The 13,851-nt window shown below is 40.8% G+C and overlaps 1 protein-coding gene across 1 annotated transcript in view; it reads left to right on the top strand.

The window, feature by feature from the left end:
• Positions 1-13,851, top strand: part of SH3BGRL2 (SH3 domain binding glutamate rich protein like 2) — a 48,291-nt gene that overhangs the window by 18,259 nt on the left and 16,181 nt on the right. The window contains exon 2 of the mRNA XM_040599215.1: positions 5,642-5,827. Within this exon, the coding sequence (XP_040455149.1) occupies positions 5,642-5,827 (186 nt within the window). The remainder of the gene's footprint in view (positions 1-5,641; positions 5,828-13,851) is intronic.

The following is a 13,851-nucleotide window of genomic DNA, read 5'->3' as shown; positions in this document are numbered from 1 at the left end:
ATTTGATGTAGTTAGGGCTTGCATTTCTTTGCTAGAGCGTAGTGTCTCCTTATTATCTGGGAGTATGTGTTAAGCCTCATCTGTATGAGAAGCGAAGATTAGTAATCTTCTGCAGTAACTGTATTACATCTGCATTTTAAACTGCAACAGTCCCTTTGGTTATGTTTGCATGACTTGTAAAGGCAGAGGCTCCCGTTTGATATTTTCAGCTGTGGGAGTGAGCTGGAGCTTGTGTTTATGTAACACAAATGCTGTTTATGCAGTTCATATTTCAAATAATGTGTAGCTGATCATGGTTCAGTTTCTGCTGAGCCATTTTCTTAGAGTGCGGTTTTGCTATTGATTTAAACTGGTGAGGTTGTGGTGCTGACATTATTGATGCTCTTCTTGTTCCGTTGGTTCCTGCATTATGCTTGTGCAAGGAGGGCTGCAGGAGCTGCTTGGCAGGAGGGTGGAACGGTGTCATAGCTGTATTGTCAAACTGCACCCTAAAGGTGCCCCTGCCAAATGCAGTACATTCAGTTTTCAGCTGAGTCAGCTAGTGGATAACGTGGCTGCTGCAGTTCTGGAGTAAGGGCAGGCATCAGGAAAGATTAACTAGATGGAAAGGGAAGGAAGGAAACCAGCAGGACCACCTCCCTCTTTAGAGGCACAGGTCTAGATAGACATATGCCAGTCTGCGAAACAAGTCTTTGAGGTGGACTTAGGTATGCATTCTGGTTTGGTTTTTGAAATACTGACTTCCAAAATGTGTGTGTGGTCTGACAAGCCAGATCAGAAGATACTAATCATGAGGCCTTTTTCTCACCATGAGTGTCTGAGTATTTTTGGGTGGATTTTGTGTTAGAAAGCAGGCTGTTTGTTCTCACGATCTGTCTGGAATGAGCAGACAGTTCAGGTTAGGCTTTCGGTCCCTTCAGTTCCAGGATGAAGAAGCTGTAGGACAGTCAGTGCTGTTGTACATCTCACTCACCAGATGATGCAGTGAATGGTACCTGCTGTCATTCCCTCCACTTGCAGGTAGGGCTGAAACCCAGGGAATTCCTTATCTCTAGAAGGTGGGGGTTAGGGTCCAGAGCAGATCACCAGTCCAGGCACCAGACACACAGCAACATGCCTGCTGACACTGTGAAAAGACTTGAAACTGGGAATGCTTCTGCTTTGTCCCATTTCTATTAACTGGGCTAATGAAATAAGGCAGAGAAGTTCTCTTTAATCATGGTTATTTCACAGTTCCTATTAATACTGCTACTTGAGTCATCTTGCCTATGTTCATTTACCTTATCTGGGTTAGATAAATCCTGACTAGTGAGATTTTTGTAACGTATTGAATATCTTGGTTAAAATAATATAGAATAATGAAATGCTGTTGCAATTTAGTAATGGAGACGCCACATGGTATGCTCCTCTGGGTCAACAGCTTTCAGTAGGCAAGCCATTCTAGTACAGAAAATCTTCTGAAACAGGAAGCATAGAGAGGGGAAAAAGGAAGGAAATTGTGACCTGGCACGGGAAGGCATGAGAGGCTTCCAGGGAATTCGAGCTACATGATGTGATCTGATTTTGCTAAACTTCTGCTCCAGTCTGGACATGATTTATGACCGTAACATCCTCATTTTGTCATTCTGCTGTTAAACAAGCAATAGTATTTCTCTTGTTACTGGAGATCGGTGTTCAGGTTAGCTGGGAGATCTGTTTCTTCACTATATTAGTTGTATCAGAAACAGAAATCTTGTAACAGAACCATTTTCAGTGTAGCCAAAAATATAACAGTTAAGTGGCTGAAAGCTGGAAGTGAGGCGAATTCTGAACAGATGCAAGCAAGTATTTTAAGTCAAGGCAGTTAATTAACTGTGGGAACAATTTACAAAGGCTAGCAGAGTCTCTGTTATTATCAGTTCAGGAATGGAGTTTATGGGGAAAAAAACCCTAAAGAAACTCTTTACTCCTAAGAGGAATTAATTCAGGGATGCTAAAGGTCAGAACAGATAATCCCGGTGGTCCCACCTGGCCAGGCCTGAGTATGTCTTGGAAGTATTTCTCCAAAGCAGTCCGAAAGTGTATCCTCCTGTTACCTGTTGCAAATCAGTATAAAGAAATGAAAACTAGGGCACAAAGACAAGATACTTTAGCTATGATAGACTTTATAAATCAGGCTACTGAATAATTGATTAACTCGTTTTAGCATTTTGTATATTAAAGTGGACATCCTATTTTTGCTGCTTTTTAATCCTAATAAGGCGACCAGCTCTAAATAGCAGGATGAAATGGAGATGTTTCTGGGGATTTTTTCCTGTCTTCCTTTTGTGAATAGAAGTACAGATTAACAGTAAAACCAAACCCAGAGAAATGATGTTCAGAAAATAATCACCCAGCTAAAGATATGGGAGACAAGCATCAGATTATAGTAGTAGATTATTAGCTCTATCAGTTTTTTCTTCACCTCGTTAAAGATAGATTACAATCATATTATGTAAAGATTTTCCTCTGACACTTCACAATGAATATATATTTTGATGGTGTATCTTGCAGTGTCTTCCAATGTGCTGAAATGTATTAAAACCAAAATATTTTGTTGCTGAAGCAGTCTGTCCTGTAAGAATATGGATGCTTACCCACAAAATACGTATGAGTAGCAACACACCAAGTTTTTCTGAACATGGTACCTCTGATTATGTAACTACTCTTTTCAGGTTTCTTTCAGTTGTGCCACACTCTGGAAACCTCAGAAGTAGCAAGATACAAGGCCAAGTTTCACAAAGAGGTCTGAAGTATCCACCTGCATAGTCTGTCAAATAAGGATTATTTTTCTCCAATGAGCTCTTGACAGGAGCTCAGATCCTCTGCATAGGCTAGTGAGGAAGGGAGAACTGACACTGCTCTTTGACCCATGCTATCTTTGCTCAGTGTTTCATTTGGTTGAATACTGGAAGTTTTTAGAGCTCAGGGTAACCACAGATGAGAGCTGCCGGCAGGACTGTGAGGCTGACGCACTCCTGCGACACAGATCCAGTTGTAGAGGAAGACAAAGGTCCTGTGGTTTTCTTGGGGAGTAATCAGCTGGCTTCTGTTGTGGCAGATGCTCTGAACATCCATCTTAAACAACAAGGCATAATTTAATAGGATTTCAAATGTAACTAATGCTCTAGTTTCAGTTTGCAGGCTTGAACAAAACCACTTGGGGGAGGTGAAGATGCTACATTTTTGGCTAAAAATTTTCAGGGCATTTTGTTTAAATTTATGCAGCTGGCACATCCACAGCTGTTAATTCATGCAGATGTCATGTGGAGAATTGCAAGGCTTCTGACTAAAAGAAAAAAAAACACCACAATTTATTTCTCTTCAACATCTTAATTAGTTTTATAAAAATAAAAAGGAGACATTAGGAAATGTGAGTTTGTGGGAGAATTCTCATGGCGTGAACAGTAAAATATTAGGGATCTGATTAAATCTAAGTTGCAGTTAAACTTGTGTCCATTGTACAGACTTCTGGAAGGCAGCAGATGAAAATGGGTACACGTGGATACATGTGTATGTGGCCTGGGCCTGAGCAACGGAGCGCTCTGGTACTATGAAACTGATAGTAGAATGGTACCAGCACAGACAGCTTTGGCCAAGGCTAACTTACAGTCTCACAACAATTTGTGGCCACGATTTAGATGTTGCAGCATGCCATGGATCGTTCCCAATGTCCAGTTTCTATGCATCCAGTCTCAGAGGCTGCAGGTTTAATAGACCTGGCCAAATTATGCCCTTTGGCCTCTGGGCCGAGCAGGCTGGCCCAGGCACTGTGTGGTTTGCTGGTTGCTCTGACCAGTGCAGGAGGGAATTCATGTTGGTTTTAGCAATACTCCACTATAACGAAATAATCCATCCCACACATCATTTGAGATGTCTCATTTCTGTTTGAACAAATACTATTCGTGTTAAGAAAATTTCAATCTGTCTCTTTTGGGCCTCTCTTGTAGTTTTTTTAGTGAAAGATAGAGGAAAGTATTTTCATCTTTCACTTCTACACTGACAATAGAATTGTCTTTGCAGTTTTTAGGGGGATAGTAAAAGGCACATTGTCTTTGGTACCAGCAGTGATGATGATGTGGTAATTTTGCTGATGTTGGTAATGTGTTATTTGCACACAATTTTAGGAGCTGCTTTCTGTATGAAAAAGTGATCCTTTCACATATGCCTAAAAATCCCCACCAGTGTATGTAAGAAAAGGAAAAAGAGTTAAGCACTGAAACACGAGCTTATTATGCAGCCCACTTCTTAAGAAAGACAGTAATCATTTAAAAGCTTTACCTTTGTGGTTTCCTGGGATAGCTACCTACTTATTTCAAGAAAACAATGATTCCATCAGTCTTACCTCCAACAGTTATGTACTTTTGTGGTGCATTTAGATAGACAGACTGTGCTGTGCAACAAGAACAACTAGCACATGCACTTTAAAAATCCTGAGATTTCCAAATAGTATCTAGGTCATATGATACCCACAGGCATGATTCATCCACCTGGGCTTTATGCCAGTCAGCAACTGCATGGATTTGACACTTCAGGAATACTGTAAAATTATTAAAGCTGTAATTTTTTTGTTCAAATAACACTGTTGATGATAGCTGTAAAAAATACAGCATATAATTTATAGTTCCTTTCTGAAAGAATTAATTTCATTAAGTAGATGTAAAAAGCACAGTATGGACTGAAGAGAATGCAGAGCAGGCCTAGTTGAATGAGCCCAGATAGCTTTCCTTGGCCCTGCAGACTTTCATTTCAGAGGTTGCTGTCTTGATGTAAAGCCCTATTCGAGGCAGAAGTGGTCTTCACCTGAGTGTATCTGGTTGAAGCCCAGATAGCTGTTAAGGGTTGATCTTAGCTACAATGAGCTAAAACCTGCCAGTGTTCTGCCTGTGTTAGGCTTTTGTATACAGATGATAATCTCTTTGAGGGGCAGAAACCCCATACATTTAGTACAAACGTCGTGCATTTTTTTTTTCTTTGCAATGAAGTTAATTTTCAAGAGATGAGATCATGTTTATTTTTAGGAATGTCTATTATGCAGACAGACACTTAATTAAAGATTCCACAAGCCTTGCTCAGGGAACTTTGAGCTGCATTTGAAAAATGTGTAGGTGCCTAGGAAAACAGAAATGTGTGTAGCTGGGGTGGTTTCTTTCAGATGTACTGACATGTTTATCTCAATGAACACTTACAGGAGTAGATGCTTCTGAGAGTTGCCACGTTGCTTACCTTGCATTTCTAGGTGCCTGTATACTTAAAAAATGCAGCCCCTAATGACTTTGAAAACCAGCTGCCTCTTTTAACTTGAGCTTCTGAAGAGTCCCAAGCAGGTTATTTTTTTTTTAAAGCATCTTTAGAGGGTAAAGGCTGAAATTCCCATAATTGAATTTAAGAGGCAGCTTGGTAGAAAGGAGATGAAGAAGTTTAACCTTTGCCAACTTGTAAAGAAACAGCAGTATTTAACTTTTATGAACTTAAACCTGAAAAAAATATTTTATCCTTTGTCCTTCTGAGTTTGTGACTTCCCATCCCATGAAAGTGGAATGTTTTCAGGTTTGTAAGCATGTCTGGGTTATGGTAGACTTGCTCTGAGTATTGGTGGTTTTTTTTTCTTTCTTTCATCTAGATAAAGAAGAGGCAACAAGATGTGGTGAGGTTTCTGGAAGCCAATCGCATAGAGTTTGAAGAAGTGGATATCACAATGTCAGAGGAGAAAAGGCAATGGATGTATAAAAATATTCCTGAGGATAGGCAGCCCGCGCAAGGCAATCCACTGCCACCACAGATATTCAGTGATGATCAGTACTGTGGAGTAAGTAGCTGTTACGGTTGTCAACGGATGATATATTAATATACCCTGTTGGCCATTTAAAAAGCTGGGACTTGCTGTTGAGCTTTCTCTAGTAGAATCTGAATTAATGGTGACAGTTTGGGGTGATAGGATCAGGTAATGAGCATACAGTGAAAATTCAGATTGTTCATCTGTAAATCCTAAGGTTGTCTTCAGCTAGTGGACTCCCTCCACAAATGTAGGAATTTGTAATGTTACATGCTTCATGTACAACCTCTTCATGGTAAAGTCCCTTGTGAGACCACTGTAAGCTGGGGATTTATGGTTTTCTTGCTACTTGGGTCTAGTCTATGCATAAAGATTCAGAAAGAAATCTTTGGCACAGTAAATGAGAACATTGGCTAGATTGAGTTACATTGTCATTTGTAATTAAGCTCCTCTGCTGCTGTCGTCGTGTAAGTTTCATTTATGCTTAGAGAGCCTTTATGCGATCAGACTCTCTGGGATAAGTGAAAACTGTTTTCTCTTTGAATTGTAGAATAGTTTTATTTTTCCCCGAAGTAAAGCAGCTTGAGACTTGTCTCTGCCAGCCTCAACAGTGCTGTAATGAAGGTAAATCTGGCTGATGGATCATTTCAGATCTGCTGAGAACCTGTGAAATGAGTGTGATTTTTAGCTTACGGTAGGATCCTCTGCAACAAACAGACTGGGTATGATGCAGCAGCTAACTAGCTTCCTAAAGTGAGGTGTTTAACACCCCTCCCCTATGCTTTGTATTGGCCTTACTTGTTTACCTCAGCACTTTCACTCGTATCTGCCTACTTCCAGATAAGAAATGTCAAAGAAATATATGTGGGACTTGGAAGGGATTTTGACCGTCACTTGTGAAGTAGCCCCTCACTTACAAATAACATTTACATTGTTCTGTGTGATTTTAGTTTGCCTGGGAAATAGAGTGTTGGAAGCAGTTGTTTCTTACCCTTTCAGCTTGTCTTTATAGCATGTTTTAATCTAGTCTTAGAAATTTCTGTTTGGAATTAGCAAGGAAGAGGATGTCATGCAACATGTGAGATGATCTCATTAATCTGTCTGCTCATCTGATAGCTGTTTTGGCTGAGCAGAGTTAATCCTATTACTAGGCCTCACTGTCTGCATGAACATCTTTAAAGAGCAAACATGCTTTGAAAGAAGCTATTTTCCAGGTTGAAGGAAGAAGCATGTGCAGGATCTCCAACATTCATCAGTTAGCCTGCTGTATTGGTTGGTGAAGTTCTTGGGTAATAGAATGGGTCAAAAGAATAGGCAGGAGACGGGGTCAGTGCTGGAAAGGGGGTTAAAATATCACAGTTAGATGAAGTCAGCAGACATTGCAGATCTTGTTTCTCATTGTCATTTCCACATTGTTTTCGTAAGTTTATCTTGATACAAATTAAAAAAAAAAAAAAAAAAAAAAAGCTTTTAAATAACTTAAACGATACCCACCAAGTTTTCTGTGAATTGATTGGTGAAAATCGTAGCTTATCATTCCTGATTAGTGTCCAGGCAATTTCTAATCCTATTTGCTCTATTAAAAAACACTGGTATTTTGCCTGCCAGTTCTAGTCTCACCAGGAAAACTGCCTATGTACTTATTCTGGCTTATACATTGTTACTGACAATATAGATTTACTTACTTAAAATACGAACTGGTCAGATTCATTGCTTTTCCTCTAAACCTATGAGGGCTAGACAAGACAAAGCAAAATAGATACACTTTGTATTTTGTTCATGTTATTTCTATAGAGGTACACAAGCATGTGGTGTACAAGCCATGATGCAATGTTATATTCATAGCCACGCTGGTTTTTCTCCATTAGTAAAGCATTAATAGTTGGGGTTTTTTTCTTCCCCGCCCATTTTCTCTTTAGTAGAAAACCATAGCAATGCATACAAGGGTATTATCTCAAAACAGATTTTTCTGGCTAGGACATTACCATTTGAAATAATCACTTTTCAGAATGTAACTGCAATATAGAAGTAGTTTGTCTTCAGTATTTTCAGTAAGTATCCAAAATGGATTGCTGTCAGCCATTTTAACATGATAGCTGGTGTAAGGGGGGAGAAAGGTACAAAAAGGTGGTCAGTGCTTACTGGTTCACAAAACGTCTTGTACCAGAGGGGGAAGGATCCTTGTGCTACCAACGGACAAACTCCGTGTTTCAAAGTGTGAGCAAGACCGTGTAATTTTTGAGTCGATGTAGTCACAAATATGATCATTAATCTATCTTCTCCTTTTCTCAGTCTTCTGAGATGCATTACCTAGTTTTTCAGTAACAAGTTCTGCCGATGGATTTTGAAATAAAGTACTCAGCAAGAAACATTTTTATTTCCTGCAAACAAGATAGAGCTGTGAGCACACAAGAACACAAATCATTTTACTCATAATCCAGTGCTATGTCATAGCACTGACACTATGATAATTTACATATTTTTATGACTTTACAATGTTGTTTCATCTTAGTGACATTGCTATAACATTGCAAGTGTGTAAGAAGAGAGTCTACATTTCAGACAAATCAGACACATGAACCTGCTTTTCTAATGTACAGTAGTGTAAATCTGAAATTATTACAGTTATCTTGCTCTAGTTAGTGCTATGCAAGAGTAAGGAAATCTTCATGCTTAGTGAATGTTCCAAGAGGGAGCTCATGCACTTGGCATAAAGAAAATTAAAGTGGAGGTAATTTGGAAAAGATCAAAAACAAAAAAAAAGGACAAGTAGAACCTTAATAGGAGGTGTTGTGTTGTGTTGTTGGGCATTGAAACCAGTTGTGTCTTGCTCGGTTCCGTACAAGGCTCATCCTCAGTTAGTTTTAGTGGCTCCTGCTGTGCTATGACATACAACTCAAATAATGGATTATTTTCCCCCAAGGGTAAGTCTCCTTCAGGGACACACTGGGTTTCCTCATCCTCCTGCATTACCCACCAAGTGCACCCTCACCCTTGAGCAAAAGGAACCCCACAAACAGGTTTGCCGTTTCCTGGGGGAGGAGCAACCCACACTGTCTTTCCCAGCCACTGTTCCCCACAGCAGAGAAGCTTTACCCACTTGACTTGTTTGATCGTGGCTCATGTTCCACATATAGGGATAACCTGTTCAGTGGCTTCAGTGGTCAGGTACCCCATTGATCACAAGCCCGTCTATACATTGCATCTCTTCCTAGGTGTCCTGATGTGTCATAGCTCACCGTTAGGTTTTCAGTCCAGGTCCACCTTTGCCATTTCAGTTCTGCCAGCCTGGTCTGTCTGCTCCTTGTTTCCGTTTTCTTTGGTGGCATAACTCTTGGGCATGTGAATATCTAAGTAACATACTTTTACAGCAAGGTTCTCTACCTATGCAGCAATATTTTGCCAAAACACAGCAGCCCAGGTGGGCTTATCTCTGTGCTGCCAGTATGTCAGCTTCAGTTGCTGTAGGAACCCCCCCAGGGCATGTGCCACCATACATGAGTCAGTATAAAGATAGGATACTGGCCACTTTTCTCTTTCAGCAACGTCTAGGGCCAGCTGGATGGCTTTCACGTCTGTAAACTGACTCGATTTGCCTTTGCCTGTGACGGTTTCTGTGACTTGTCTTGTGAAACTCCACACAGCAGCTTTCCACTTCCAATGTTTTCCCACGATATGACAGGACCCATCAGCAAGTAGAGCATATTGTTTTTCATTTTCTAGTAGTTTATTATACAGCGGGGCCTCTTTGGCATGGGTCACCTCCCTGGGTGATGCTTCAAAATGTCTGCCTTTTGGCCAGTCCATGATGTCTTCTTCCTGCTCTCCCTCAAGAGGAGCTTCTTTCTCCTTTACTAACTGGGTCAACCTATGCTCCCATGGTTTCTTCTTGACTGCAGGAACAACAGTTGCAGTTGGGGTTTGGGCTTCTGATTTATGCACAGTGTCTGTGCGCGTGTTCAAAGACCCTCACAGTATCTATTTTTATGTCCTCAGATCCAGAGACCCTCACAGTGTCTCTTTGTGTGTCATGAGATCCAGAGACCCTCTTCTTCCTTTGAGCATAGGCATAGGTCTACCCCTGGCCCCAGCACAGCGCTGGAAGTTGTGGCTTTGTGGTATATGCAAGGCATCCTTCCCTCAAGTGCTCTGCTAATTCAACAGGATGTTCACGAGAGAAGTCCCAAGCCATCGGAGGTGAAAACTGCTCTAGGCACCTGCTCAAATTCTCCCACACACCTTGCCACCCAGGAAACTGTTGCCTCAGGGCACATTCCTGTGTGGCATTCCCAACTGATCAGTTAACATTAGGAAAAGCCAAAATCAGTGTCACTGCACACACCAGTACAACATTCTGGTTACATTAGAAGGTTCAAGAAACTGAAGGGCCATTGGAACAAGGGTAGAAGCCTCTGTCCTGGAGTAGAAGATGCCCTTCTTCATTTTCCCTACAGAATGGCTCCTGGAGAGCATTGTCTCCACGAGATGGTTCCCAGAGTACTGGGATGGCAACGGTGCAGGGGCCAAAGAGCAAATTAGGCTTGAGGCCGGTGCTTTTATCATGGCTCTCCCAGGCAAAGCAAAAGAAAGTGATAAACAACAGGGCAAACAATAAAAGCTGAAAACAGCCATTTACAAGCTCTTGAGTTTGATGTACAGGAAGGAAGGGAGCAAGCAACAGAGCAACTGAGGAAAAAGACAAAAGGAGATCAAGAACAGGCAAGTCAACATTGTGACCAGCAACACAAAGTAACAGCCTGCAAAGTAACAGCTAAACAGGTAAACCAGCTGTAAATTCAGTCTAGTACACTCTGATCACATCTGTCATTATCTTGAACCTTTTTGAGTCCCTGTTCAGGAGCCAAAAAGAACTGTTGTAGGTTGACCTCAGACAGCAATCACACAGCTGCTTGCTCCCCCCTACTCACCTAGCAGGAAGGTGAAGAAAATAGGAAGAGAAAAAGCAAGTGAACTCATGAGTTGAGATAAAGACAGTTTAGTAAGTGAAGGAAAGGGACAAAATCCCAAGCGATGCAAACACAGTCACTCACCATCTCCCAAAAGCAGACCTAGGCCCACTCAGTCTCCCAGCGATGGGTACCTTGGAAGACAAACACTCCCCAGTTTTATATGAGCATGAAGTTATATGGTGTGGAACATCCCTTTGGCTAATTGGAATCTCTGTCCCTCTTGCCCTTTCAGCCTACTCTCTGGGGGCAGCAGGGAGGAACAGAATGAGAAACAGAGAAGACCCTGATGCTGTGCAAGCAACCAAATCATTGCTGTGTTGTCAAGGCTGTTCTAGTCACATATCCAAAACGAAGCACCATAGGGGTTGCTGTGAAGGAAGTCAGCTCCATCACAGCTGGACCCAGTAAAAACATGAAGATGAAAACTGCAGTTTGTTTTCTAAGTTTTCACTAACTAAATCCTTTGCTTTCAAGCTTACAGAAAAATTTCTAAATCCTCTGCCTCCCATTGTGAATTTATTTTACACAGCCAGATCAGTGATGTTGCATGTAAGTTAGATTTTTCTAAAGTACTGCTGCTAGGGACCAACATAGTACTAACTGTTAAGTATCCTGCAGGTTAAAAACACTGTTAAAAGAATGAACAAATAATTACTTATCCTTGCATACTTATTACTTACTGTTGCCCTTTTTGCACAGACTATAGAAGATCCAAACAGAGAGAGATCACTGCAGGTTGGTGCATTAGGACCAGATTCACAAAGGGACTACAGCATGATGCCAAGCACCTAAATTTTAGGCATGTGGCTTCTAGAGTGGAATTTGAAGCCACCAGCTAGGGCTCTAACTTCTTCACATGGCCGGTGAGGAGCCATAGGTACATGTATCCAAACAGGATCTGCCATGTTCTGGCTACTGCATGGAGACATGGAAAGCTTTTAAAATAGAAAGCAAGAAATGCTGGAAAAGTGGTGTCTGAAATTAGGCCAGTGCCTCACCACTTCCCTCTTCTGCTTTCTCTGAAATCTCCACAATTTAATGTGTGACTCTTCTTAGACTAGAAGTGACTCCTGGATCTTTCAGAAGATTGGAAGTCTCCGCTTCCCAGTGAGTGCACTCTTACTTTAACCTTACAAAGCACAAGTTAGCACTTTGAAACAGTGACAGTTTTATATGCAGAAATCTGCCACTGATGTGAGACAGCCTGAAATTTAGGCCAACCAAAATTAAAAAGGAAATCTGTTTTCAGGTGGGAGTTTGAGCTGAAGAGAAAATATTTACATATCAAGCTGACTTTTTTTTTTCTTTTCTTTTGAAGCTGCTCATATGGTTTAGTGTTAGAGTAAGTCCTGATAGAGTGCCTAGTGGGCAGCAGCAGAGACACAGATACGTGATATTTATTGTCCTTCCCTGAAATTTAATATATGGGTGTCAGCTCCATCAAAACAGTGAAGGCCTATAGACAAGAAAGAAATAAAATAAGCCACTGAAAGAGGTGCAGTGTTCTCCAGAAACTATTCAGCGCACAGGCCATTACTGTGGCACTGATTTCTTTGCACTGTTAAGTATCAGTCTGTTCTGGTTTTTTTAAAGATCCTGGAAAGAGTCACACGCATTTCTTTTTCTTCCTTTTTTATATGTGTAAAATGACAAATCAGTAACTATATCGGTGGCTTTTCAGTCACTGATAAGAGAAAGAATAGGAAAGAAGATTTAAGAAAACTGGCTAGAGGCCACCTCAGAGTTTCTGCCCTGGCCTGTCACTGGGGAGTTTGTCATTGTTCTTGTGCCTACAGATACAGAGAGCTTGAGCTCTGTCTCTAGATCCTCAAGCAACGTGGCACAATTCACCTTAGCACGCCTGCTATAGCGTGTTTACTTCAGGACCTAGGGCAGTTGTGAGGCTATTTGGTGTTCATCAAATCTACATTTGGTTCCCTGCACCCTTGGAGGTGTCTTACCCGACTCAGTGTCTTGGTGGTCCAGGTCTGTTTTTAGAAGAATGATAATCTTGCTAGATAGAGGTTAGTGTGTATTTGCTCAGAGTTCATATAACAGCTGTTAATGATTGACGATGCTGAAACTTTCTTGATTAATTATTTTTCCCATCAGAGGTAGAGTTTCCTGTATGGCCAATTCAAGCTGTTTGTTTGAAATCATTCTAAATTACCTTTTGCAGTTGTATTGGAGTAGTTTGTGGCTCACCACAGACCCCAGGCTGTATGTGAGTGACTTGAGGTCAGTGATACAGCACTGTTTTATCTTCCTGATTAGGCCCTTTTCTCAAGCAAGGAATATAGAAGGCAGGGCTAGTGCTGGAAGGCAACCCCTGCCCATGTGTCTTTTTCCATGTTGGCAAGATACTGTTTGGACCATTCACAAGCTCTGTATGGTTATAACTTAGAGGCTATGCCTACGCTTTTGCCATCCACTTCTCCACTGCTTTTCTGTGTCCTGAGGCAAAGAGCTTTAGTTCCATGTGATATATGCTTGATACAGAGGAGTGTGGTACCAGAGGCAAAAGTGTGGAGTAGCCAGCCTGTCCAGTGGTAGGGCTTGAAAAATAGAAGCTCAGCAACTGACTAAAAATAAAATAATCCAATAATTTTATCCTCAGAACGGTTAGAACTGGTACCAGTAAAGTATTATAATGCTGCTGTTTGCCCTGTAGTGGAGAGAGTACATTCCTGTTGAGCACCACAGTTTTTATTTGAACTCTTTCCTCTCTGAGTTCTAAACTTTATCAATATCTCTTTCAAAGTGAAGTAGCAGATACTTTGTGAACTATCTCACCACGTAAAGATGATAGCTGTCCAAGATTTGATACAAATTGGAGATATTTTACTCTGTGTGCAGACTCTATTTCCTAAATATAATAATAATATATGTGTTTATATATTTATGGATATGCATGTATATGTATATACGTATGTGTTATGTATAATATGTGTTTAGGTATTTTAATACACTTAAAGATGACTGGTATAAAATTAAAATTGTCACCTTTACAGGATATAGTAGAAAATATTGCAAAGTTTTTTCTTTTTAGTTTTAATATTTACATTGATGTTCTGCAGCACTCATTGA

Source organism: Falco naumanni, chromosome 6 (genome assembly GCF_017639655.2).
Source record: "Falco naumanni isolate bFalNau1 chromosome 6, bFalNau1.pat, whole genome shotgun sequence".
Taxonomy (NCBI): Eukaryota; Metazoa; Chordata; class Aves; order Falconiformes; family Falconidae; genus Falco; species Falco naumanni.
This window is presented reverse-complemented; position numbering and strand designations above follow the sequence as displayed.